Genomic DNA, 27,990 nt, shown 5'->3' with positions numbered 1-27,990 from the left:
ATAATTAACAAACACATTTGACATTTTACTTTTTATGCTTTGTAACAAAAATATACAAATGAGATTCAACAAAAGATTTACATGACTAGTTCTAAAAACAGTTGCATATACACAATGTGTCCAGTCTTTATGCTTAGGTTATCCATGTATTAAGATTTTCTGTACCTTTACCATTTTATCAATATTTTACTGGGGGGGGGGGGAGAAGAAGAAAAAAGTGTTTTTTATGGGTTACAGAAAGTAATATTTTTATGGTCTTATAGTCTTTTCAACTGATCATGTATGAATTGCAGACTGGACATTCTGCATAAGAGTATCCCAAGTTATAATTAAATGAGCTATATCACACATTTATTTACAAGAGCCATATTTTCTTATTTTTACATTTATTTGTAGTAAATAACTACAAATTCATTGATCTCACACATAACCTTTGCATAAATGGCTCGGGGAATGTTGAAATTATAATGTGTTTTGACACTATACACAGTCACATTCAGTACAATTCTTGTCTTAAATTGTAAGAAATTGGAAAATACACCAAATCTGCAAGTTGATTGTCAGTAGTTAAATTGGGCCACCAGAAACAAGAGTTGCACAGACAGCAAATTTGGCAGCATCCTCCTGGCATAATATGGAGTGCTTGCCTCGACATGCCCAATTCCATAGGTCATCTTTTAAAGATTTTCCAATAAACAAATTACCAATTTAATTATTTTGTTGTAAGTTTTTATGTACATATTAGATGAAGGTACATCATTTTTACATTTCGAAGCAGAAATTAATGAATAATTTTGGCGGGAAGTGGCCATTATGTAACTTTGAGATGGCACCTTTAATATGAAAAGTGGGAATATTCTGTGTAAGAAGTATAGTCTGTTATTAATAACCAGACAATGAGAACATTCTATATTCTTTGTTATGAATAACCAGACTGTCCAAGATTACAGAAAATATTGGCCAGTTTCACATAACCAATTTAATCAAATTAACATCATGTATAATGAGTATTAATAAATTATTTTGGTGTATTTCAAATCCGTCATATATACATGTAGGCAATTTATAAGACTTGAAATTTGTTTGTTTGTTTGGTATGATTAAAGAAATAAACCAACTAGTGGATATTACAGAAATAAGAAAACTAAACTTTTCAAATTATCTTTTTTATGTCAAAATACATTACGAATGCAGTCTTGTAAATTATCTAAGAATTTTATGATACTGTGCACCTGGAGGGGGGTTATGGAGTGTTCTCCTCCATCCCAGGCTTAAGATTGTGTGCCAGTTATCCTAACATACAGCATAACATAATACAAAATGTATAACCTTTCTACCACAAATGGAAAGACTGGCATTTTTTGACTGGCACACTTTCCCCCCAAACAATCTTTATTTTTTCACACTGGACTGAATTAGCCAGCTTTTGCATGGGGCTAGATAAATCTGTATGACTCGAGGGCTAGACGATATCTAAATACGTCTGATTATAAGTCATGTTTTACAATGACTGACATACTAACTCATGTTTGTCACAATTCTGTTGAATTACTTGTTCCCCATGTTATTTCATGTTGAATCATTGTTTTATACTATTTATATTTATGGTTGAGTTGTTATATTTTTAAATTATTGCATAATATGGACTATATTTGTCCATGTATGATTAAATGAGTTTGTAGGTGAAGTGTTTATGGATTGTTGTATATAAACAAATCTTAGCTTACAAAATTAATGTTTTGCAAATAAATGGGCCATAAAAAGAATCATTTACTGTTTGTGGGGTGTAAATAAGGCAATTTCACCCTCCAGGGCCTCGGTAAACCTTGGCCCTCGCAAAAAACATTTTTTTCCTCGAGCTGGAATTGCTTTATCGAAATGGAATACATGGCTAAAGTAGGTCAGCTGTTATAAACACATATTATTGTATACAATTCAGGTATGCCATCAGTAAAATGTGATCTCATAACTGTAATCAATATGATAATTTTGTGCAAAGAAATATCTTTTAAAACATTCCACAGCCTGAAGGCCAGACTTAAAGGGTTAAAATCATAAAATATATTAATATATGACTTACCAAGTTTTAAAAGGTTTACAAGATTTAAAAAAACAATGATAATTTCTGCTAACTGTAGACTACATATTTCAACTCTGGTTTTTAGGTAAGATTATTTAAAACACTGGTCAGCTTCATGTACTGGAGTGTTAGCATATGTAATGGTAAACATACATATGAAGAGTTCATTTACAAAATGCTATATATCTATTACATGTTGAGAAAAACATGGTTTTACTGTGACTTGACGCAGCATATATCACATAAAGCAGTTTCACCACCATATTCAATGGGTATAGATTATGTTTAGAGACACTTCATTGTCATGTTGAGTATTACATGTACTAACATCAGAATACCTTCTCTGCTGACTCCAAAATCTGGAATTTGGTATATATCATGTTATGGATATGAACTCTTCATATTACAGTGAAACCTCTCAAAAACGGACCCTCTGTATACTGGAATTCCTACAAAACCAGACATTTTCCACGGTCCTTTTTAAAAAATCAGTACAGAAAATAAACTCTCTAAATGGAATACCTCTTAAAACCGGACATTTTACTTGGCCCCAAGGGTGTCCGGTTTTGAGGGGTTTCACTGTATTTTATAGTATATATCCTTTACAACAATTTCAAGGATGAAATGTGTTCATCTTTTTTTTTACAATTAATGGTAAACAAACAGTTATTTTACATATCATTATGAACATTTCACTGAGATCAAATGGAAATGTTTATGCTGTAATTCACAACAATATTAACAACATACAATATCATTTTAGCATATCAGTCTTTAAATATTACCACAAAAATAAAACATCAATTGACTTAAATTTTAGCCTTCTGTATTTAACATACATGTAATGATTATATCCACTTCAGGGTACCATGGGGGTGTAGCTAGGCTTTTAACCTATTTATTCATTGTTGGGTTTAAGTTACAAACACAAATTAGATGTTCTGCAATTTCCTGCATTTTGCAAGCATAATTTTTAAATGTGTACAGTGCCTATATATACATATAGATGGCTTAGAACAGTTTAATCCATTAAGCTGAAATCCTGTTTCAGACTTTGTTTTCCATAAAGTACAATTTCATTAGATTCATGTAAGACACAATATATAAACATCTATTATAAATATTTTTGCATCTATTTGTTTGCACACATGTATGTATTGAATAGTAAATTGCACCAAGACAGCCAGGTTATAGACTGTAGAATAATCCACAGAATTACTATTTCATCAGATGAGGTTACAAAAATGAAATAAAACTGGATAAAACAAGGCAGTGGTGAATTAAAATAAAGCATGAAGATAAAACCAAGAAAAAGTAAGATATGCATAAAGTATTTGAGCCACAAATAAAAGAATCTATTCCAAAAAATGGAACAATTTAAAATAATATTAATAAGATATAAAAGTGCATGGGTTTTTTTTTCCACTAAATAAAACTTATATTTTTTGTGAAGAAGTGCATACATATGTTTTAATTTTCAAAGATAAAATTGAGACAGAGGTACATGTCTGTAACAGTAATTCTGACTTCATTCAGAACTGTTTGTCAAGTCACAAGATCTGAAGACATTTTATTTGTATAGCAATCATCTTTAAACATGGAAACATAGACCTAGTATGTATAGAACATTGACTTAGTATTGGTATTGAATAATAATGTTCTAGGATGCATGGAACAACAAGTACGGACTGGAGCATGCAAATTTACAATGATGTCATAATAAAATATTTAGATCAGTTGTTAAAGATCACCAATCAACGCTAATCTATTTAAACTTAATCTGTGGTTAACAGAAATGTTAAAAACCAAGTATTGAATCAATAAAAATAATAATTCAAAACATATTATTGAAAATTGATTTAAAACAATCAAAGGTATCCATACATAATCAAATCAAAAGTTTATTTTGTATCTGAGCAATAATAATTAAAAGGACAATATTAGACTGACTAAGGGTTAATTTCACTATGCTTAAAACATCTGGATCCAAATATTAGAAAACATCACTAATATGATTATATAAATCTCTTTTCCCCATGATTTTAGTATTGCACATCTTTTTCTGAATCTGGCTAGTTGTGGCTCCGTGTTTTTAGAGTCTACACTGAGACTTTAATAACATCTTGAGACATGATGGCCACGCCATACAAATTGCATGCAGGAGACACCATTAAAGATTTGAGTATAACACAGGTCCTGGGCTCAGCTCAGAGTTGAACTTCGCCTAAAATAACTGGAATAATAATATAAAAAAAATGGCACAGTAATATAGTTTCTTCGGTGAGACAGAAAAGACACTTTAAAACAAAAAGGGCACTTTTTTAACTTTGTGGGAAGGGCAACTGCCATTTTTCCTCTCACCCTCTGCTATGTAAGGCCACATGACTTCAACAGTAGTCAAGCAAGGTATTTTAGCTACCAATATCCAAGTCAGGTTGGGGTTTCTTTCTTTTTTTAATTTTATGGTTATCACTATTGGGCTCAATTTCAGCTGCAGCTCAGATTATTTCAGCTAGCATTATTGAAGCCAGGTTCTCAAAGACTGATGTCCAATAGCTACGGATATCTCAAAACATTGCCTTAGACTCTATTGGTAGAAAACGTGGTAGGCAACTGATTAAAGACACCAATCAATTGAGATAGTCAGAAACATTGACTTAGAGTCTGCTGGTAGAGAACTTGTTGGTAGGCAACAACATCAACGAATTCAGATGGTTGAAAAAACTGCCTTAGATTCTATTGTTAGAAAACTTGTTGGTTGGCAGCTGGTTGAAGACACCAACCAATTGAGATGGTCTGGAACACTGCCTTGAAATACCAACCAAATGAGATGGTTTTAAAATCTGCCTTAGAGTTTGTTGGTAGGCAGCTGGTTGAAGACACCATCACATCAAGATGATTGGAAACACTGCCTTTGAGTCTGTTGGTAGAGAACTTGTTGGTAGGCAGCTGGTTGAAGACATCATTACATCGAGATGGTTGGAAACACTGCCTTAGAGTCTGTTGGTAGAGAACTTGTTGGTAGGCAACTGGTTGAAGACACCAACCAGTCGAGAGGAATGGAATGTTGGAAGCACATTGAGATTGTTTGGACTCCTGACTTCTGTCCTTGGGGGAGCATTTCCTTCAAAGTCTTCTGGGTTTATGATTGGTGCCACATAGGGCTTGTTTTCAAACTTATCTCGAGCCAACTGTTTTAACCTCTCCATCTCAAACGGTCCTAGCTCATCCACAAACTGATAAAAACGACTGTTTTTGTTCTGAAGTAAAATGTGTGGAGATTCCACTTCCTGTATCCTTCCATTGACAATGATCTAAAAACACAATGTGAAATATGCAAATTACTGTAAATCATGCAATATTGCAAGCAATTAATAAACTCAAAAAACATTCTAAGGATGATATTCATCAACATTATTTACATTTTACATTGTAATAGTATTATTGAAATTTTGATATTACAGTATATGTTTTTGAAATATTAATTACAGTATAGATTACTTTCTTATCTTAATTGTATTGTTTAACATATGGATGCTTTAAATAGATGCAACAGTAAAAGCAGTATTGTTTTACTAACAAAGCTTGACATAAAATTTATTATTCTTCTTACACTTATGTTTCCATAAACATTTTGAACAATTTAATCAAATATCTCAAAGTTTTGCTCAAACATCTTTTCTTCTTTTTTTTGGATAGACAATTTGAACTCTTGGCACAAATGCTGTTTTGTAGTGTAATATCTAGTATCATTTATCGTTTTTCTGTCTAGTTACACACAAAATATTATTTTTCAAACTGAGTATAATTGGTTAAAATACAAATGGTAAAACATAAATATACACAACTCATTTGATAAAAGAATTGAATTTACACCTTTATGAAAACTTACATGTACCACAGTGTACTTATCATAACTCTATCAGTATCAGTGACTGTGTCTGGTAAGTGAGCAAATATACCACAGTGTACTTACCATAACTCTATCAGTATCAGTGACCGTGTCTGGCAAGTGAGCAAATATACCACAGTGTACTTACCATAACTGTATCAGTATCAGTGACCGTGTCTGGCAAGTGAGCAAATATACCACAGTGTACTTACCATAACTCTATCAGTATCAGTGACCGTGTCTGGCAAGTGAGCAAATATACCACAGTGTACTTACCATAACTCTATCAGTATCAGTGACCGTGTCTGGCAAGTGAGCAAATATACCACAGTGTACTTACCATAACTCTATCAGTATCAGTGACCGTGTCTGGTAAGTGAGCAAATATACCACAGTGTACTTACCATAACTCTATCAGTATCAATGACTGTGTCTGGCAAGTGAGCTATGTGCAAGAAAGTACACTTTTCAAACTTCGTTCTAATCAAGTTTTGTATTGTAGCATTGCACCTGAAAATAATATTAAACACTTAGCTCCAATCACATTTTGTATTGTTCTAATCAAGTTTTATATTGTAGCATTGCAGCTGAAAGCAGTATTCAATACTGTTAGTTCCAATCACATTTTGTATTGTTCTAATAATTTTGTATTATAGCATTAATTACACCTGATAACAATATTAAATACACTTTAGTTTTGTATTATAGCACTGCAGCTAAAACAATTTTAAATAAACTTAGTTCTAATTTGTTCTAATCAAGTTTTGTATTGTAGCATTGAACTTGAACAATATTAAATACTGTAGATCTTTAACTTAATGCATCCCTAAATTAATGCGAGTGACAGTGGGCAGACTAAAATGTGACATGAAATTAATGCAAGTGGCCTTCCTTTGAAATATCAACTTTCCTAACACCACATATCTGTGTACTTTTCAGTTAAATCCACGTTACAGGCATCTTCAATGAGATCAACTCACTAACATGTCTGTGTACACAGCAGTTAACCTGTTTAGTCCCTAGAGATTTTGGTGAGATGAAGTTAAAGCATATTTTTGCAGTAATCATTTACGTAACATGTATAGTTACCTAAATCTGGTTAAACATTAGCATACATGTACCATTACAACTGTATGCCAACACAGTCACAGGGAACTTGAACAGCAAAGAAAAAGAAAAGATCAACTGAAATATTAACATGCTAAAACCATTTCACATGCAATGGATCAGTTCGGCTTTTGACAAGGTGGACATAGACCCTGTAATCGTCACACGTGGCTGACATCTTGCTGGACTATTGGACAATTAGTCTGTCTCATCTATGATGAATTGTGCTCCATTTGTTTTATAAATGTACTAGAATTTTAATCTTTGTTTGTTTTAATGTGACACATAAATTGCTGCACTATTCAACAATTAGTCTGTCTTGCCTACAATGAATTGTTTTCCAGTTTTGTTTTATAGATATACATGAATTAGAATTTTAATTTTTGGGGGGTTGTTTTAATAATGTGGGACATATATACAAAAACATAGGAATAAATGTGTATTATTATTAATGCGAATAACACGAACTCGCATTTTTTGCATTAATATTATGATTGCATTAATTTCAGGATCTACAGTACATCTTTTGCCCATGTGCATACATGGTTTAAATAAATGTTTATTTTGAGGGTGCCACTCGCATGATCAATTCTGGAATAGCCCTAACCATATATCCGGTATCTATTAGCTGACAAGTTAAAAAATTAACTTTTGTCTCATTAAAGAAAGTAATTTTTCTTTCCATACATTTCTGTATTTGGATTATGCATATATGAATATTAAATCATGGAATCAATAGCAGAACCAGGTTGGGGTGTCTAGGGTGTGTATTGTCTCCATAGCTATCATTAATTCAAATATTCATCTGCTTCCAAATCAGTTTTCATAAAACATTTCTGGAGAGGATAAACCTGCAGAACTCACAGCATATCTGCAGCTTTGTCAATAACTGCATGCATGTCATTTTTATTAGCTAATCCCCTGATATCCCCTTTCCTACAAAATCCCAGATTCCCATGAGAATACTGTGTTATGACTGACTTAGGGTCTAGACTAGACGATGGTTCCTCGTAGATGACAATCTTTGACTGCCGGAGCATGGCACGAGCTAATCGGAGCAGCTGCCGATGTCCCGTTGAGAAATGATCGATCACTGTTGTGATGTCTGTATATAACTGCTGGGGAAGTGTTTCAACAAATGATGACAGGTTAACCTGAAGACAAACATTTTTAATATTTTAAATTAATTTCATATTAATTTCATATAACTTATACAGACTCAGCTTACGGAGACCATTTGTAATGTGAAAGAAAAATCAGATTTATTTTCAAAGTAAAAACATAAAAGTGAAATATCAGTCAGTGGAAATGATCACTTTCAAAAGAATCCTGCTAGAAATTGAATTAGAAAACAGCTGCCCATAATATATTCTTAAATAGATCTGTATAGAAAAGATTCTAAATTCTATCTTAATTATATATGTGATAAATCACTCTAATAAATTTTTATTATATTCATTAGGGTGTAAAAGTATCTCAATGATCCAACTGTAGTTATGCGATTTTGTTCATTTCTCGATGGAACTTGAAAATGAAGTCATCAGGGAACATCACATAAGATGAAATCATTTTATATTGGTAATTTGTATTATTAAGCATTTGTGTGCTAGAACCAAAAAGGATTAATTGAAAACAAAATAAATAAATATGATTTTGTTTATCAGTCTGTTTTATTAATACATATGTTTCAAACGTAAGGATTGTCTTTTATTTCATTTAGGGTTATCTGGGTATGAACAACAAAAGCCATAGCAAACATTTCTGTGAAAGGCTTCTCTGATTCACAGTTTGTCATGCTTTTGTTTGTTCATACCCCAATGAACCTAAAGGAAATAACAGACAATCCTTATTTAAATAAAAGACAAATGAAAATATATTTTACCTCCTCTAACACTCTCCAGACTTGAGCATCTGTATATCTTGATATGGGATCTAGATTCTGACGAATGGTTCCCATGAACAATAATGGATTCTACACACAAATAGTGACACATATAATTAGCATCTAATCTTATATACATGTAAGACAAAACATCTTTACTACCACAACTGCCCATACAAAAATTTCTGGATGTTAAAATTCATGTCATAGTTGTCACCACTGTATCACAATGAAAATCCAAGCAGATTTTAAAAATAATAATTTAATTTATAATATATCATCAGTGCATTACACTCAAACACTGTACTGTAAATAACTTGTTGATACAGTCAAATTTGCAAATTAAGAACCAAATCTAAACTTAAGTGACACATTAAGTAGATATAAAATAAATAAAAAGTTATATGAATCTTTATGGAGTTTAAAAATAAACATGTACATTTTAGAGAAGAATATAACTATTATAAGGCTATTTACTGAATAGTCTGTGAAAACTAATGTCCATATGAAATATAAATCTTTATTACCCTCCTGGTGAAGATATAGCCGTGTCGTACAAATTTCGTACGCACCACCAGGTGCATATTACAATGCAATGCATTGTAATAATATAGCTAATTTTGAATTTGAATGACGTCACTTTGCACCTCCTTACAATAACCACAAACTGGGTATATGATGTTTCCGTTTTAAGAATGCTGGAAAAAATCCAATGCAAAACTCCTATTGATTTTTTTTTTTTTTTTTTTAACATTACTGAAGCACCTGAATGTGTTTGAAGAAAATTCTGTGATTAAAAAATTGTACCTGTTACGAAATATGGATTTCAAGTGAAATTACGGTAAGATATGCTATATTTATTGTGTACAAAGCCAAAACAAGGGTGCGAAAAGTGACTGTCGTCGACCTTAAAGTTATAACTTTAGTTTTCCCGTGAACTCAGCTGCTTTTGCAAGTTACACGTTTTTAACTGCAAAAACACTTGTTAATGTTATTCTCTTATTGGTTGGATTTTTGGTCAACAAATTGTTATTGTCAGTTGTGATTTGTGAATTCATCATTATTAGCATAACCAGTGGTGTAACGGGAACATTTGTTTCTTGGGGGCATTTTGTTAAAATATGGAATTATGCATTAGTTTTACCCATTTTTCACCCAATATGAAAATAAACATATATTTATGCATGTACCTTACAGCTTTCTTTAAATTAAAAAAAGAAACCCGATGGAAATGTATGGGGAAGTACGTCTACATCACTCCCCTGAAAATGTCACTGAGAAGTAGCGGAAGTACAACAAACTATTTCTCAATGCGGCGGTACGTAGTCGTGCACCGGCTAGTTATGCAAATCAACATCCGGTCTTGAAATACAAAATTGATTGATTGATTGATTGATTTTTCATAATTTGCGTGATTTAAAGGAGGGTAATAAATAAAATACCACACTTGTTTTTGCTAGATATCATTTTTATGAAACTCGTGAACTTCCAAAACGTATCCGACCTCACTTTCATTCGGTCAGATACGTTTGGGAAGTTCACTCGTTTCGTAAAAATGATATCTAGCGAAAACTTGTATAGTATTCTATATATAGAGAGTTAAAACATATTGTAAATCAATGAAATACCTGTTGTACAATGGCTATTTTATCCCGCAGTCTGGGTAGACTGATGTTCATGACATCAATTCCATCTATTCTGACCACACCAACGTACTCTGACAGCCGAAACAACACAGAAATGAATGCTCTTTGCTCAGCTGCAGTTTTGAAAAGAAAACCCATCTACAAAGAAAAGGAAGGTATTGATATTGGTATTGACCATAACAAATTATTTATTCATTGCCTATTATGGGTCAAATATGGAAATAGTGACACATGGTTTGACAGGATTTAACACAGCTGGTTGAGCCATTACTCGAGGATGCTTGGGTTATAGGATCAAATGTCCTCAGGGGACTTATAATATTGAAGATAGATGATAGATGATAGAAGTAGTCGATCTATGGGCCCATTGGAGGTTTTCACTTCTCAACCAGTGTTCCATGACTGGTAGATCAAAGGCCTTTTTATGTGCTGTCGTGTCTAGGGAAAATGTATGTAAACGATCCCTTGCTACTAATGGACAAAATGTAGTGGATTTCCTCTGAAGTTATGTCAGAATTATTAAATGCTTGACATCCAACAGCTGATGATTAATTAATCAATGTGCTCTAGAGAGGACTTTTTAAAAAACTATAATAGAAATGATTATTTTCTATGCATCTTTCTACAAACAAGTCCATTATGTAATTATTGATTTGCACCTCAAATAATTACAAAATGTAATATATTTGGTGGAAGGAAGGAAGGAAGGAAATGTTTTATTTAATGATGCACTCAACACATTTTATTTACGGTTATATGGCATCAGACATATGGTTAAGGACCACACAGATATATAGAGAGGAAACCCGCTGTCACCACTTCATGGGCTACTCTTTTCGATTACCAGTTTGGTGGATGTACTATACCCAGCATGAAGTGTGGTGTATATTTGTTTACCTTTTCTTCTGCCCGAACACAGCACCAAACACTTTTCAGTGCATTTGGTCCTTTGGCGCCATGTGAGACCGAGACGCCCTCAAAGGTAACGATGCCATACTGCGGCCAGGTGAGAGACGGCGTCACCTGAACGTCCACAGCCGTGTCCAGCTCCGGAATCATCTGGTAATACTGAAGTAATCTCTCCGTCGACTGCATCTGAAACAGATGGTTGTAACATGATGGGCGAGATGTAGCAGCTCAGTCAGTTGAGTGCTCGCTTCAGGTGCTTGCGTTGCAGGATCGGACCACCTCGGTGGATCCATTCAACTGATTGGGGTTTTCTCAGTCCAACCAGTGCACCACAACTGGTCAAAGGCCATGGTATGTGCTTCCTGTCTGGGAAAATGCATATAAAACATCTCTTGCTCCATGAGAAAAATGTAGTGGGTTTCATCTGATGACTACGAGTCAGGTTTACCAAATGTTTGACATCTAATAGTCGATGATTAATTAATCAATGTGCTCTAGTGGTGTCATTAAACAAAAAAACTTTGATTGTAATATAAAGTTCAAGATGCAATGTGGGATTTTAGACAATTTGTCTACATTTCATAATGGTGAGAATTTTATACTATGTGAGGGGAGTGGTTACATATATTTCATAATGGTGAGAATTTTATACTATGTGAGGGGAGTGGTTACATATATTTCATAATGGTGAGAATTTTATACTATGTGAGGGGAGTGGTTACATATATTTCATAATGGTGAGAATTTTATACTATGTGAGGGGAGTGGTTACATATATTTCATAATGGTGAGAATTTTATACTATGTGAGGGGAGTGGTTACATATATTTCATAATGGTGAGAATTTTATACTATGTGAGGGGAGTGGTTACATATATATTTAGAAACAAAAAAAGATGATAGAAGGAAGGAAATGTTTTATTTAACGACACACTCAACACATTTTATTTATGGTTATATGGCATCTGAAGGATAGAAGGATGCAAACTTCTTCCCAGACAAAATACTGCCAATAGACACCTTTATTGTTGTTCCACCATCATTTTATTCTGGCAGTCCACATTGGTTCACTTGTGCTATATATATTGTGCTATATATATATATATATATATATATATATATATATATATATATATAGTCACTGGTGCTATATATATATAGTCACTGGTATGGGCTATCAACAGCTCGCTAACTCATTCATTAATGTTGGTGTGACAGATACAGTGAATTTAGATCAGTACGATCATTCCAGCCTTCAATGGACCAATGTACCAATGTCTGGTTTAATGGGCATAATTCAAGTTTTACTGTTAAGCATTTATATCCTTCAAATTAAGTTTTTCTATTACTTTAATTACTAAAAAGGATAAAGCCTCAGGTGTTTTATCAGAGGCCTAATTCACAAAGGTCTCTTAGGCTCTGCTAGACAACAAAGCATCCTCTTTGCAAGTCTTTTTGCACACTGCAAGATCACAAAGTTGCAAGAGTTTAGTGAATTAGGTCCAAGATCTCTAAGCAAAATAATGTTGACAGAGTTATTTCCCCTACTGGGTGCATGCATATGGTTGCACTATACCAATTAATTTCCGGCTGGGTCGAAGTTCGAGGTGTACCGAACTTTTGATAGAGAAGTTAACACCACAAGTCCTGTGATTGGTTATAAATGTGAGTGTGTTGGTTGTAAAAAAAATTAGTTTCATCTGGGCTAAAAATGTATGCAATTTTATTTGATGTAGTACCACCGTGTCAAGTAGCCTTGTGCTTGGAACATGTATGGGGTACCTGTAAAAAAAAGTACTAAAATTTTGTGCGAAACTAGGGGTGTTGCAGAAACATCTGGTTATACCGAAAATGAGCCATGAAAGGTACCATTTTCTGCAGTTAATACTTTGAGGTAGGGGTTGTAGTACTGATATTTATGGGTCACAGTTTGGTTGATATATTGCATATAGTGTTTTTAAACGCAAACGTTAACATGGTCGCCTATGGGATTTGAATTGGTATAGTCCAACCATATGTTTGGTAGCTACAGCTTTGCTCCTGTCTGGACTTGGACACTGGTCATGTCAGAGACTGAAACAAGACAGCCAAAACCAAACCGATATAATCATGACCATCATATTCAGTTAAACATTTATATATAACTGTAACTAAATACGGCATCCAGTTAACTAACCTTGAAGTGGACAGCCACTGACTTCTTCATGGCTGGTTGCTGTACGTTGATCAGATTTAGAGCATAAAACAAAGACAGACCAATTAAACTGTTTGGCAGATATAATTCTGAAAAAAAATTAAATGTTATCAAAAGAATGAAAAACATTTTAATCACATTATAGCTGCTCACAAAAGACTGTATGTACCCATGTATGTACATATAGAAGGGACAAAATAGCCTAAATCTACAGTCATAGAAAATTTTCATGTGCACATATCACACAATTGATGCTGCTTATGGTGGGCCACTGATGGACCATCAATGTCTTCATAGTTGATGCATGTTGGCTTATTGGTGGCTAGTTACTGGTTCATGCTAGAGATATTAATGGTAGTACCTGCAAGGTGAATGCATCTCATCAGCAATCTGTCATTCATCAACCAACATTGGTGCGACAGTAAATTGAAACTAATTTTGTGCCACATGTATCAGTTTTAATTAAACTTGTTTACCCCTGAAAACAAATATACCTGGATCTGTCCCTGATTTCTGAAGAATTACCTCGATACTGTACAACAATTATTATATCCATAATTTGTGGTAGGATACTGTAAAAGTATTGGACCCATGGTTGTGCGGTAGTATTACCATGATACTGTACAACAAGTATAGCACACACGGTTGTTATATTATCTTGATACTATACAACAAGTATTGCACTCATGGTTGTGGTATTGCCTTGATACTGTACAACAAGTATTGCACCCATGGTTGTGGTATTGCCTTGATACTGTACAACAAGTATTGCACCCATGGTTGTGGTATTGCCGTGATACTGTACAACAAATATTGCACCCATGGTTGTGGTATTGCCTTGATACTGTACAACAAGTATTGTACCCATGGTTGTGGTATTGCCTGATACTGTACAACAAGTATTGCACCCATGGTTGTGGTATTACCTTGATACTGTACAACAAGTATTGTACTCATGGTTGTGGTATTACCATGATACTGTACAACAAGTGGTTGTGGTATTACCTTGATACTGTACAACAAGTATTGCACCCATGGTTGTAGTATTACCTTGATACTGTACAACAAGTATTGCACCCATGGTTGTGCCAACGACGATGAGAAAGCCGATGATGTCGACCCTCATCCCGAACCAGCGGTTGGCTGCCAGATGAAGATAGCTGGCTGCTGTACTGCGGTCCTGGGTCACATCAAAGTTGTGCAGAAATCTCTGCTCTACACCAAATGCTCGCAGAGTCTGAATGCCTTCCATACTGCTCACAATGTGGGCACCAACAGCACTCTTTGCTATAACAGAATAAAATTAAGTTCCATACATTATCACAGCATAAGACAAAATACAGTGACATAATAAACTCTGAACAACTACATGCAATAATTATGTTGTCAGAAGCTAAATAGACCTGGGCCTTTGCTTATAAACCATTTAGAGTCTAGACTCTGTTAAAGTCTTCATTCCAGACTAAGCACAGAACCAAACACATTAAATCTAAATGACAAAACCATTATTGGTAATCAAGACCATATCTCAAATGGGTATTTACATGTGCACAGTAGTTGGTGTTGAGCATGCATTGCTACCGTAAACTGTCCTGCTCATATGGGAACACTGCTACTGTTAACCATAGCATTAATATTTTATGTGTCCATGATCAATGTTCCATGCCTACACTATGTGTGAGATACTTCAAAAACCATGCATATGGAAAACAGTCCTAATATTTAGAACCCAGACAGTATAGATACTAAACAGGGCCATATGCAGTATGAACCAACTATAGAAGTGAGAAACATTTTTTTTTTTTAATTAGCTAGAAAAAATAGCACTTTTTAAAATCTTTTTATGGAGGGGCAAATACCAGTCTGTGCCCTTCCACTAAGTATGACTACCATTTATTTATAACAGCAACTATTAATTTATAAATCACTGAATATGACAAGAGAAAACAAAAATAACACACTAATAAGGTTTATGGTTATAGAATATCATTGTTAAATGATGAAAAAAAACACTTCATAATGAAACTCACAGGCCAACTCGATCCTCTCGACATCCTGTGTTGAGCGGTGGAAGTAGCGGCGAGCCACCATGAATGTGATGGACAGAGGAATGACTAGAAGAAACAGCCAGTAGTTGACAGCCGCAACCACCAGCACCGTCGCAAGAAGAACACTGAATGACTGCAACACAAACAAACAACAGAGCATTACAAACAAATGGTAACAGACTTTGCAGTATTACTGCCTCGGTGGTGGAAATGTTGATTCTAGGACAAGCCTTATGCGGAGTCGAACGTTTCATCACCTCAGGTGTACTTTTTCTATCTCACATGACCACATATGATGGAGTTTTATAAGCTTCAACTAGAAATACTGTGCAATGTTTCTAGAGAATTGTATCTGTAAGTAATTCCAGGAAAAAATTACTCCTTCTTAACTCTGACTCCAACCAATATATGACAATCTCTAAACTTTGGTAAGAGGTACTGACCTGTATACAATCTAGTAATATGGGAGGCATGTTGTCAACTATCCCTATATCTCGCAGAAACTGACTCAACACACCACCTGCAACAAAAATGTTAACAGTAACATATAAACTTATTTATTTATTTTTTAACACAATGCAAAAACAAAGCTTTTGGCTGTTAAAAGTAACTCATATAAAGGTACAGGTACTTAAAATAATTTCCAATTACTGTTACAAATATTTAAAAATTTAAACAATATTAGAAGAGGCCAAGGCTTTCAAAATTTCAAGATTTTACCGCACTTTATAAAAGAATTTAAAAGTATGACACAAAAACCAATTATTGTTAAAATACCATATTTTACTTTTCAACATTTTCAGAACTTTATATTAGAACCAAAACATCAATTGAAATATGCTAAACAACTACATATCTATTATCATGCCCAAAAGTCCTTTTGAATACACACTAATTAATGGCAGGAATCAATTAAAAAGGACCATTATAGGTGTGTGCGCAAGAATTTATGCAGGGGTCATCTAGACTTTAGCGAGTGAAGTTTATAGAGAGGGTCGAGTCATTCTTCCTCAGAAAATATAGTGAAAAAAAGAAAGAATCTTTGCTCGACCTGGGGTGGGTTTCACCCCCCCCCCCCACACACACACACACACACACACACAGACACCTGCATTAATAAATTTAATCCTCTAATTAATACCTGGACTGTTATTGTCAAAGAAAGACATGGGTGCCTCCAGCAGTGTGGACAGTGCCAGTCTGTAGAGGACTGTCGACGCTGAGTTAGCGATCCAGAAGAACAGCGCTGCCTGCAGGAATCCCACGAAGACGGTGAAGAAGACGAGACCCAGGTAGATGTAGATCTTACTGTCCAGTGAAACTTTACCTCCAGCATAGCCAAATACCGTTGTATTCACCAGCTGTGAGACATCAATAACCTGAAAGTTTTCTGCCCTACAAAATGGTAATGTATTGGTTCAAAACATTATGATTAAGTCGGCAACTAAAACTTTAAAATATAAGCCATTATAAATATGGCTAAAGTTTCCGACATTAAGGCCAAATTACACATTTACTAAGCCACAAAGAGAAGCTATTCTCTATAATGATGTTTGATACAGGTATATTTCAGTTTACTTATAAATACATTGTATATTGAATGCACATCCAGCCTAGAATTACAATTCAGCAGGTATTCTCGATAGGACTGCACAGTTTATTACAATTTGGCAAGTATTTTCGATAGGACTGCACAATTTTGCAATCACATGTTTATCAATATAGAAATCTAATGGCATACTGTGATATCAAAATCAAATTTATACAGGTAAAATAAAAACAATGAAAATGCTTACCAGTGTGCCAGCCACCATTCGCATAAGACAAATGTTCCCTACAAAAACAATGATCATAGCAATAGGACAAACAAATAATGGACATATCATAGACCATAGATGAGATAACTGTACATACATTTAAAAAAAAAAAAAAACTTTTCACTTTTAGCAGGCCATTATTTTGAGGCTGCAAAATGTCATTCCAGTTGATACTGGATTCCAAACTCATCATTTATAATATTTTAAGATTATTTCTTATATAACTATATATACATTTTTGTTTTAGTTCTCAGCACTGATGATTATAACTTTACTTTGAGACATACTTTCCTGACAGTTTAAGGTTAGTATAGTGTATGTAGAACTAACAGTTGCCATATGTATACTTTTCACAAAGAAATATATTTTAAAACTTGTCTTAGTAACCCACAGTTTTAATTTGAACAAACAATAACTTTTGTATGTAGTTGTATGGTATTATCGGTATTTTGAATATATTTAACACAACAGCTCACTAAATGGTTACCTGTTCTAGTAGACACAAGATGATAAATCCTGCGACACCAAGGAAACCTCCACCGAGCAGGAAGTACCACCTGTAGGCACTTCCACTGGTCGACTTCCCGTGACGGAAACTCACGTCACCATCTCCAGCAATCATCAGAGGGTCTCCCGAATCCTTAATTATTCACACTAATTGTTAATAAAAACACAGTTTTAAAGGAACTTGATAAAAAAAAAAAATTTGTATGAAAACAACTTACATTTTTATGCAGACAAAATGACATTTTAAAATCTTAGATCTCATAATATAGTATCTTCTTACTGATGTTTAATATATTCCTAATGTGAGACTCCATGACTTTTGGATATTTGAAAGCTATACCTAATGTCATTTCTATTAGTGACTTTTAATTAGTAATTTTGAAATGATCTTACTAATACAAGGATTTAGCCAGAATATTTTGGTAGGGTCCAATGTCTGACTAGATTGGGAAAATTAGCATGATTTAATCATAACTGGATTTTTTTTTAAATGTTATTGAATGATGACAAAGCACTATTATTAAATTAATTTATCAAAACAAACAATAACAAAAATATCTGCACATCAAATTTAGAATTTTCAGTGCCACTTGCTTTTCAGAAGGGGTCAGTGTTTGGTACTGCAGATTGTCAGGATAAATCCCTAACTGAATTCATTTAGCACGCACTAAGAATTTGACTACTTCCAATTCTCCCACCTTCATTTGGCACCTGTCTTGTGAGCATTTTATAACACTTTGAAGTGTTCATGTCAATTGTCTTGACCTAGCCTAAAATAACTGAGGGGGTGGGTAGGTGGGGGCAACTGAAACAGAACCAGGGCATAATGATACAAGGTCTTCTAAAGGTAGATAAAATGGCAATTTTAAACTAAAAAAAGACCATTTTTCTTCTCTCTGCCTCCCTTCTTTTTATGATGCCTCCATGACAGTAAAATAAATAAATAACCTTCACCTTCAGATCAGCATGCAGCATCTCAAACGACCCCGTGGTGCTGGTTTTCACACTGTCTGGTGATTGTGGTGGACTGGGCATGATGATGTTCGACAGTTCCTGTATCCGTGGTAATGCGATACTGGGCAGTTTGGAACTGTCCATGTGTCTGTTGGTGCGACTTGTTAGAAACAAGCTGGTGTTGATCCCCAGGACCTTCATCTCTTTATAGCTGCCACAGAAACTGATACTACCCTAATGATTTAAACAAAATTTAATATAGTTTCAAATTTGCAAAATATGTTTATCCATGTAGTAGTTGTGAACAGTAGTGTATATTTAGTGATAACATTATATTTTCCTGTATATTTTTATTTTAAAGCATGTAAAATTAAACAAGTAATTATAACCATTTATAAATTTGGCTCATACTGTTTACAGTTATCAAATTTATTCATAAATGTTCCAACCTCCAAGCTTATTAAATATTTTAAAATGCTTATTATATAGAATTGAAAATTACACTGACTGTTATTTAGACTGAAAACTAGTTCCAAATTAGTTTTATTTCTGATCAGCTGCCTTTAACCTCTGATATTTATGTAAATGTTACTTATTAATGTGAAAATTAATTTCATACTTTAGAATATGTAACCTTTTATCAAGACAATCATCAATACTGAACTAAATATTTTTAGATGTCAAGCTGGCTCACCTGAGATATGACAATGACTTGATCTGCCAGTTCTGCATGGTAAGCATTATCAGTTATCAACAGACGAGTCTTCGACAACAGCAGACCACAGATACACCTGTAAGATTGGGTGAATCATTTGTTAAATGTTCTCTCTGAACTAACTTTTAGTGTTTGCTTTAGTCACAGGATCAAACACCCTTAGTGGATCCATTCTCCGATTGCCTTTTTCATCATCCCAACCAGTCCCCCATACCTAGTATATCAAAGGCTATGGTATGTACTATCCTGTCTGTGGAAAAAATGCACATAAAAGATCCTTTGCTGCTAATGAAAAAATGTAGTCAGTTTTCTCTTGCAATCATCAAATGTTTGACATCCAGTAGCCCATGATTAATACAGCAATGTGCTTTAGGGGTGTCATTAAGCAAAACAAACTTTAACTTTAACTTTCTGAACATACCCAGTATTTCTTTCCTTAACTATTTCAGATCTGACATTTTTAACTAAAGAGAACATGAAAATGAACATCATAGCTTTAAATAATAAAATAAAATGATGAAATGTGAGTGACTTTCACCACTTTCCACCTTTGGGTGCATATGAAGAAACAAATTTGATTTGTTATTCATCGGTTTTGGGTGGCAAACATTTAGTAATTTTGAACTTATAGTAAACATGCTACATATTCCCATTAGCAGAACAGGATCTTTTATATGCATTTTCCCACAGACAGTACAGGCATCTGATATCCTACTGGTTGAAATGGAACAAGCCCCATTTGATATCCTACTGGTTGAAATGGAACAAGCCCCATGTGATATCCTACTGGTTGAAATGGAACAAGCCCCATTAGATATCCTACTGGTTGAAATGGAACAAGCCCCATTAGAAAATGAGTGCATATGAGGAGAACACAAGCCACAGCTTGCCTGTTATAGAGGCCTATTCATCTTATAATCAATAGCATCATATTAATGAAATCACTATGCAAGGTTAGACAAAAATGGAAAATGTCAGAGAAAACTCCCAGATTTATCAATTATTGAAAACAAAATTGTATTCGTTTTAATTTCAGTTGTAATAATAGGTAATTACTGAAAAGTTAAAAATACACTTAATGATACATGTTTATCTAAAAACCTGTACTGGAACATTTTTAATTTTATAAACAATTTTAAATTATTGTCATTGAATTTTATTTTATTTTAGAATTAATTGTATGTAAAATTCTCACTTTCTAAAGATGTGTATTGCTGACTTGCTATCCATCCCACTGAGAATGTCATCAATAAGGTAGATGTCTGCATTCTGGTACACCGCCCTATACAATAAACATGCACATATCAATATTAAACTTAATTTAAAAAAAACCAATATGAAGATCTCACTTCCAAAATGCTATACAGTGAAACTTCTCTAAACCAGACACCCCCAGGACCAAGTAAAACGGCCGGTTTTAAGAGGTATCCCGTTTAGAGAGGTTCTCTTCTGTACAGCTATTTAAAAGGGGGCCGCACAAAATGTCTGGTTTTGAGGGAATTCAGGTTTACAGAGGGTCCGATTTTGAGATGTTTTACTGTATATCCTTTTACATCATGTTGAGAAAAAAATTGTTTTGCAGCAAAGTGAGTTAGCACAGTTTTAACATCCTGTTCAATGAAGACATATTGCATTTTAATGGAAACTTTATTGTTTTATTGCTGAGTTGTACAAACACTGTACATTGGTATACCTTCACTACTAAATCCAAAATCTGGAAATTGGTATATATTGCATTTTGGAAATTAAAATTTCATACAATATAAACCACATATTTGAACTGAAAAGCTATATATTTTAAGAAAGTGTATCAGGGTGTGTACAATGGAGTGGATGCAGTGGTCATAGTTTCATGTATTTTCTTACATACCTGTTGGTGAGAACACCATGCATTATTTATGATAACACATACCTTTTTTACACATGTACGTGTGTTAAAAATGTCAAAACATTCGACTGACTGCTCCTAGGTGATGACCAGGTCACCAATGTCATATATCAAATGAAAAACAACACAATGGAAATAGATTACACTATGACGTATAGTTAACCTGACAATCATGTGTCTGTGACGTGTAAGTCAGCTACAAGTGCAAAGGGTTGTAAATATCTTTTAGTGGAAAAAGATGTAAAATTTGCTTAAAACCTGGTTTTTGAGGATATGTAAGAAATAGAATAATACATTCATGTCCATTAGATACTATTTATCTTATAACTCGTTGTTTAAAAACGTATCAAACTCACTTTCTCTTTTTAGATACATTTTAAAACAACTCGTGAGATAAATGGTATCTAATGGCCACTCGTGTATTATTCTCTATGTAACACCTAACAGTAACACACATCTACTTTGACAAAATTTGCACATCTCACCTGGCTAGTGTAATCTTGGCTTGTATGGTGTTGTCAATGCTCACACCTCTGTCTCCTACAACAGTTACGTCCCCTTGTGGAAATGCATCAATCACCTGAAACATGATTTACTAACAATATCAGTACTCCATGTAATGTGACAAAATGCATAAATCACCTGAAACATGATTTACTAACAATATCAGTACTCCATGTAATGTGACAAAATGCATCAATCACCTGAAACATGATTTACTAACAATATCAGTACTCCATGTAATGTGACAAAATGCATAAATCAAATTGTAAAAAAAGAGATAATATTTTAGATTGTTTAGAAAACTTCTGGTACACATAAAATTAGTTTTACAACAGTTAAAATATTAATTTGTACATTTTCAGCATATTTCACAAATAAGAAGAAGGCATGTACAGGTTGCAGCCCCTGAAACTGTTAGTGTGTATTGTACATTACTATTATACTTTAATTATATAGATTTTTTATGAATTCTTCTGATTCGCCAGATGCAAAATAAAATACATGTATTTTAGGTCCATTCACAATTATCAACATTACAGCATATTGTGCTTTCAGAAAATGAAAGATTTGACAATAAAAATATTGCTTGCTAACTTGACATATTTATGTACTCTTTTAGGAAGGAGGAGAAGGTAGTAAAACAATTTATCCTATAACTTACCCATGATATTCGTGTCATAAACCCATTTGATAATGTATTAACCTGGTTAATAATGGTATGCAAATATGCAAAATCTCTAGGTAATTTGTTGCTATGGATGGGTCAATTGAATTCAAGCCAACAAGACCTGTATACCTGAGCATAACATTTTCAAAGTTTCAGTTAAAATGCGTGATGTCAAACTAATTTGTGCTAATCATGGTGACTTCATATTATCAATGGCAATGACTCTAATACTGTAATTTACAAAATGTTTTTAATTAAAATGTCATTTTAGAAGGGTTATAGGATAAATAGAATTCGCTACTCGTGTTTTTTAATATGTAAAATATCAACCTCAATTAGTTAATCGGTCTTGGCAAATTAACATAGACTCGATTGATATTTTCTTTATTAAAAAATACTTGTGACGAATCCTCTCTCTCTCTATATATACTCTTTGTATACTAATAAAAAGAGTCAACAACTGAGAATAGCACTTAAATCATTCTCATCTCATTTATTTTAAAAGAAGTGAATGCCATTTTCAAATTTGAATTGTCATTGGGCAGTATATTAAAGCAATTCCTTCGGAACATGTTTGAATCTCCTACTGTCTGTTATATAAATCTAAAAAAAAGTGTGTACATGTGTTGTCATCTTTATGTAATTCCCAAATCCAACACATCAGTGTCTGGAGTAGGCCCCTACCTGATACAGGGCACATGCTTGTAGAACCTGGTTATACCGGTGTCGCACAAACTCGGAACCAAACACAATGTTCTCGCGAATGGTTCCTGGAAACAGCCATGGTTGACAGGGAATGTAGGCCAAGCGGCCATGATGAAACAGCTGGCCCTTGATGCGCTCTAATTCACCAATCACAGCTAAAGGGAGGCAACCCTAAATAAAAAAACAAATTATACAGTCTGACCAAAAAATCAATAATTAATAAATAATGAATTAAACAAACAACTTATTCAAATCATTAAAATGCGACCCAAAACATTTACATTGATATGTCATTAAATAGTTTTAGAATCTGTAAATGATAATTTCATATTACAAAATGTTACAAATTATAATTCATACATAATATCCACATATCTTTAATAACATTTTATTTACATCTGTTACAGTTCCCCAACTCACCTTTCCACCATCAGGAGGTCCTATTACTGCATATAGTTTACTCTGAAAAAAATTATTTAGTAAGAGTAAAATTTAGCTCATAATACCTGTAGCCTACTAAAGTTACCATCTTAAAAGCCACAAGCATATTATATAACCTACTCAGTATCACAGTGCATATTTGGAAATAAAATATAAACCAACTAAATCCATCACTTGATATATGAATAGACAATAGGCAAATTGATGAAAATAGGTGACTATAAATGATGTTATTAAATAAATAATTTTTTTATATGAATTCACGAGACTTTACTACTGCCTAGATCAGAAAGGACAACATAATCCAATGTTCCTTATATACAACAATTTGTAGTGCTTAAAGAACAGAATGATTATAAACAAGCAATATGCATACACCTGGGTATTGTGATCAATATACAATTGTTACCTTTTCCACATCAAGATCTAGGTTTACTAATGAGACAGGTGCATCGAGACTCTGAAAATGTCAAAACAAAATAAATAAATCTGTTCACTAAACGTTTATCAGTTGTAATATAAATGATACATCTATTATTATATAAGCTGAAACAAATATATATGCATGGATAGGAGTTAAACATTCTAATAATTTTTTAGGATTTTTGTGCACACTCTCTTTGCAAAACAAAAGGTTGTTTAGTGAACATTCAAATAAAGCATTATTATTGGTCTACACGTTTCCCTACCACAAGAATATTGCTAAACTAGAATTTACAAGCTTTAGAGAAGATATACATGCATATATGGATCACATGGCCTACATAAGATGAGAATGAAAACGAATTTGAACAAAACTTAAAATACCCTAACTTTTAAGGTTTTGAGAAGTAGGGGTTACTGGCAGGGTTTCAGGGGCATAGCCCCCCACCCCCCCCCCCCCCCCCCCCCCCCCACACTGAAGCATATGGTCCACTTTCAGAGCTAAAACATACAGGTTTATACATATGGAGTTTCTAGTGGTGCAAAAACAAAATGGAAAATGGGTGCACTTGGTTCATATTCAACCCACCCCACCCCAGGTCCAGATCATGCTATGTACCTGAATTTTTTTATCATTTAAAAGAAACAATTCCAGTTTTTTAATAGGTCTAAAATCTGGCATTGTAGAAATTTTCATATAATTTTCATTTTTAATAAGCACAAAGTTAAAGAGTTTTCAAATTCTGATGCATCACCTTTTCCTTACTAGCACAGTAATTGGAGAACTTGACTGCTAAGTTTCCCTGAAGTTCCTGAAGACCTGAGCGACACAAAGACAGGGAACCCTTTTCATCCATTAAAAGAAATTCCTGCAAAAGACACAGGTAATTTGACTTGTTATACTTGTAGCATATGTCTTCTCAATTTTTATTCAAGTAACTTCTTATTTAGCAGATAACATTTAAATAAGTACATAAAAAGTGAACAATAAAACCCCTGTAAATCAGACACCCACATGACCAAGTAAAAAGTCAGATTTTAAGTGGTGTCCAGTTTAGATAGATTATGTTCTGTACCAATATTTAAAATGGGATCATGAAAAATGTCTGATTATGAGGGACTTCCAGTTTACGGAGGGTCTGGTTTTGAGAGGCTTCCAGTTTACTGAGAGTCTGATTTTGAGAGGCTTTACATATACAGGTAACACTATGAATAACGTAGATAGCTGCTGCCCATGGGTCCATCAGTGGCGTCATCAAGTTATAAAAGATAATCATCAGCTATTGGATGTCAAACATATGGTAATTTTGACTCGTAGTCAAAAGAGGAAACTCGCTACATTTTTGTAATGCAGCAAGGGATCTTTTATATGCACTTTCTCACAGACACGAAAGCACATACCACAGCCCTTGACCAGGCAGCTCACTTTGACTCAATTAATAGTAGCTAAAAACTGGTGTTGGTTATAAACGTCTATTGCTCATGAATTTACCAAGTTTGGTGTGACAGTGAATTCCAACTGTGACAATTCTGACCACAATCAATGTTGGGTCAATTTACTAATGCTATCTGCAAATGTTCATTCTTAAAAATAATTTTAGGAATGCCAGAAATAACAGAAAATGTGTAACATTCCTTTTTAATTTCTGAATGTGTATAAAATGCTGTTAGTAATTAACAAAGAATATTCTTTCTTCATATATAATTCTAATGATGTAGTACAACACATTTTACAGTGTCTTAGCATTAAAAACAATTCTGATATTGGAGCATTAAACAAATGGTCCATTATCCATGGGAAGATAACTGACTTGTATTTTCCTCATGATGCTGAGAGCATCATTGAAGAACAGTAGTCCAGAAGGTAGTAGAATGCTGATGCTGATCCTCAGAGCCTCATACAGGGCCATGGAGGTGAAGACCTGCATTGAGGTCACAGGTCGCCCCATCACCAGCAGCAGCATGAAGGTCACAAACATCACCAGCTTGCCTGCAGTCAAGGTCAAGGCACTGTTGAAACTAAGCAGACGTGACAGCTTCTTCATGTGAGTTAGCTCTTCACTGTCAGAAAAATGAAAAAGAGCAACCATTAGAAATCATTAGCATAATCTCAAAGACTTTAGCGTAATGTTAAATATGCTAGCTAAGATTTTTTTTAATAACCATTATTATTATAAATCATTAGCATATTCTCAAATAACATTGATCAGAAAAAATCTTACAATGCAGTTAATGCAAGAGTATTAGAGTGTGAAAAAGAAATCTTTAAAGTCTTGAGTAAAATGTTAAATTGTATATGATATGTGGTGGTGATTTCTTCAAAAGTGTTTTTCAATCACAATTCCTTCTCTACATGACGATGTTGTATTCTAGAATATTAAATGAAAGGTGTAAAACAAATGTTTGAAGTCTTGACTAACAAATTTGATTGTATCTTTAAAACGTTACAGCTCACAGACTGTCAAGGAAATACCTGAAACAGTTTTAAAGATAAAAATTGTATGTTGAAGAAAGTTACAAGACACAGTGAAATAGTATTAAAAATATTCCTGATACTGGCGCATTAAACTGGTCCAAAAAATTATCATGTGAGAAGATAACTTACTCTCTAGCAGTGTTTAGCATTTTCTCAGAGAAGTTTTCCCAGCAACCCATCTTCAGTTCCATAATTCCCCCAATAATCAGCTGTAATTTACGTAGTCGCTGGCCTGTATACACATCCAACTTTTGTCTGTCAGATAAATACATGTTTGTTAATCATATTTATTAGTCTCTCTGGTTCTTGAAAAACAAAATTCTTTTGCTGTAGCTTTGTTGATCCAAACTTTTAAAACTTGTTTTTGTGTTGTTTTTAGAAAAATTGTTAATTATTTAAGAAATTCGTAATTTAAAAAAAAGATATTGAAGTTTGTATGTCAAAATCTATTCATTAATATAATCCAACCATTTGCTTAGTCCATAGTGTGAATATGTGCTTATACAACATTTCAATTGTTGAAGCCTATGTCCAGATCTTAAGGACCAAATTTACAAAATGTTATCATTCAGTGTTTATTTTAAATATGACAAAATATGATGTGTGCAATGTCTAAATACCTATATTTATTATAAGACTAATTGTTAAATATACACAGATGCTTAATGAGATATGTTTGTTTAAAATGCAAAATAACATAAAATGTATTGTATGCAACATCCAAATAATAAAAATCATACCTTAAAATTCTAGAGAGTTTTCCCATAAGAATTTGCAAAGGGAACAAAAGAAATAACACAAATATTCCTGCCAGACATACTGGTCCAATTGTCAGCCAATCCCACAGCAGGTAACTGGCAACTACTAGCTGAATTGGGCCAATCACAATGTACGTTGCTGGTAAAACAACCTAAAACAAATTTGATACACTTGTTAAAGTAAACAAGAATTCTATAAAATTAAATGTCTTGCCTACCATAAAACATTTTGTGGCACTGTGATGAACATTGGTTTAATTATAAACCAAATGTCATTGACCTAGAGCTTACAGTTTGTGAGAAACTGATCTAAATGTGAAACTTTAATGTTAAACTTTAATGCAAAAGTTAGCACCATCGCCACTGGAAAATAATAC

At 33.7% G+C, this 27,990-nt stretch overlaps 1 protein-coding gene across 1 annotated transcript; it reads right to left on the bottom strand.

Annotated features, from left to right (window-relative positions):
* Positions 1-16: 16 nt before the first annotated feature.
* Positions 17-27,698, bottom strand: LOC121375603 (ATP-binding cassette sub-family C member 4-like). Its single transcript, XM_041503145.1, has 24 exons — positions 27,596-27,698; positions 26,985-27,110; positions 26,191-26,440; positions 25,135-25,248; positions 24,366-24,416; positions 23,936-23,977; positions 23,495-23,686; positions 22,125-22,219; positions 20,947-21,033; positions 19,731-19,827; positions 19,037-19,270; positions 18,063-18,215; positions 17,555-17,592; positions 16,900-17,153; positions 16,202-16,278; positions 15,741-15,891; positions 14,761-14,997; positions 13,693-13,799; positions 11,505-11,702; positions 10,590-10,745; positions 8,962-9,051; positions 8,061-8,233; positions 6,377-6,482; positions 17-5,394 (listed from the first exon to the last, which is right to left on the bottom strand). Exons 1-24 carry the CDS (start codon positions 27,619-27,621, stop codon positions 5,074-5,076), a joined length of 3,375 nt encoding a protein of 1,124 aa, XP_041359079.1. The 5' UTR covers positions 27,622-27,698; the 3' UTR covers positions 17-5,073.
* Positions 27,699-27,990: the final 292 nt, after the last annotated feature.

This window comes from Gigantopelta aegis, chromosome 6 (genome assembly GCF_016097555.1).
Source record: "Gigantopelta aegis isolate Gae_Host chromosome 6, Gae_host_genome, whole genome shotgun sequence".
NCBI classification, from domain to species: Eukaryota; Metazoa; Mollusca; class Gastropoda; order Neomphalida; family Peltospiridae; genus Gigantopelta; species Gigantopelta aegis.
Note: the sequence above shows the minus strand (reverse complement) of the source record. Positions and strands in the feature narration are given on the sequence as shown.

Coding starts and splice junctions, on each gene's coding strand:
- LOC121375603 (XM_041503145.1), bottom strand. CDS start 27,621: ATGGGAAAACTCTCTAGAATTTTAAG. Junction 27,111..27,595: donor AAACTCTCTAGAATTTTAAG/GTATGATTTTTA, acceptor TTTATCTGACAG/ACAAAAGTTGGATGTGTATA. Junction 26,441..26,984: donor ATGCTAAACACTGCTAGAGA/GTAAGTTATCTT, acceptor TTTTTCTGACAG/TGAAGAGCTAACTCACATGA.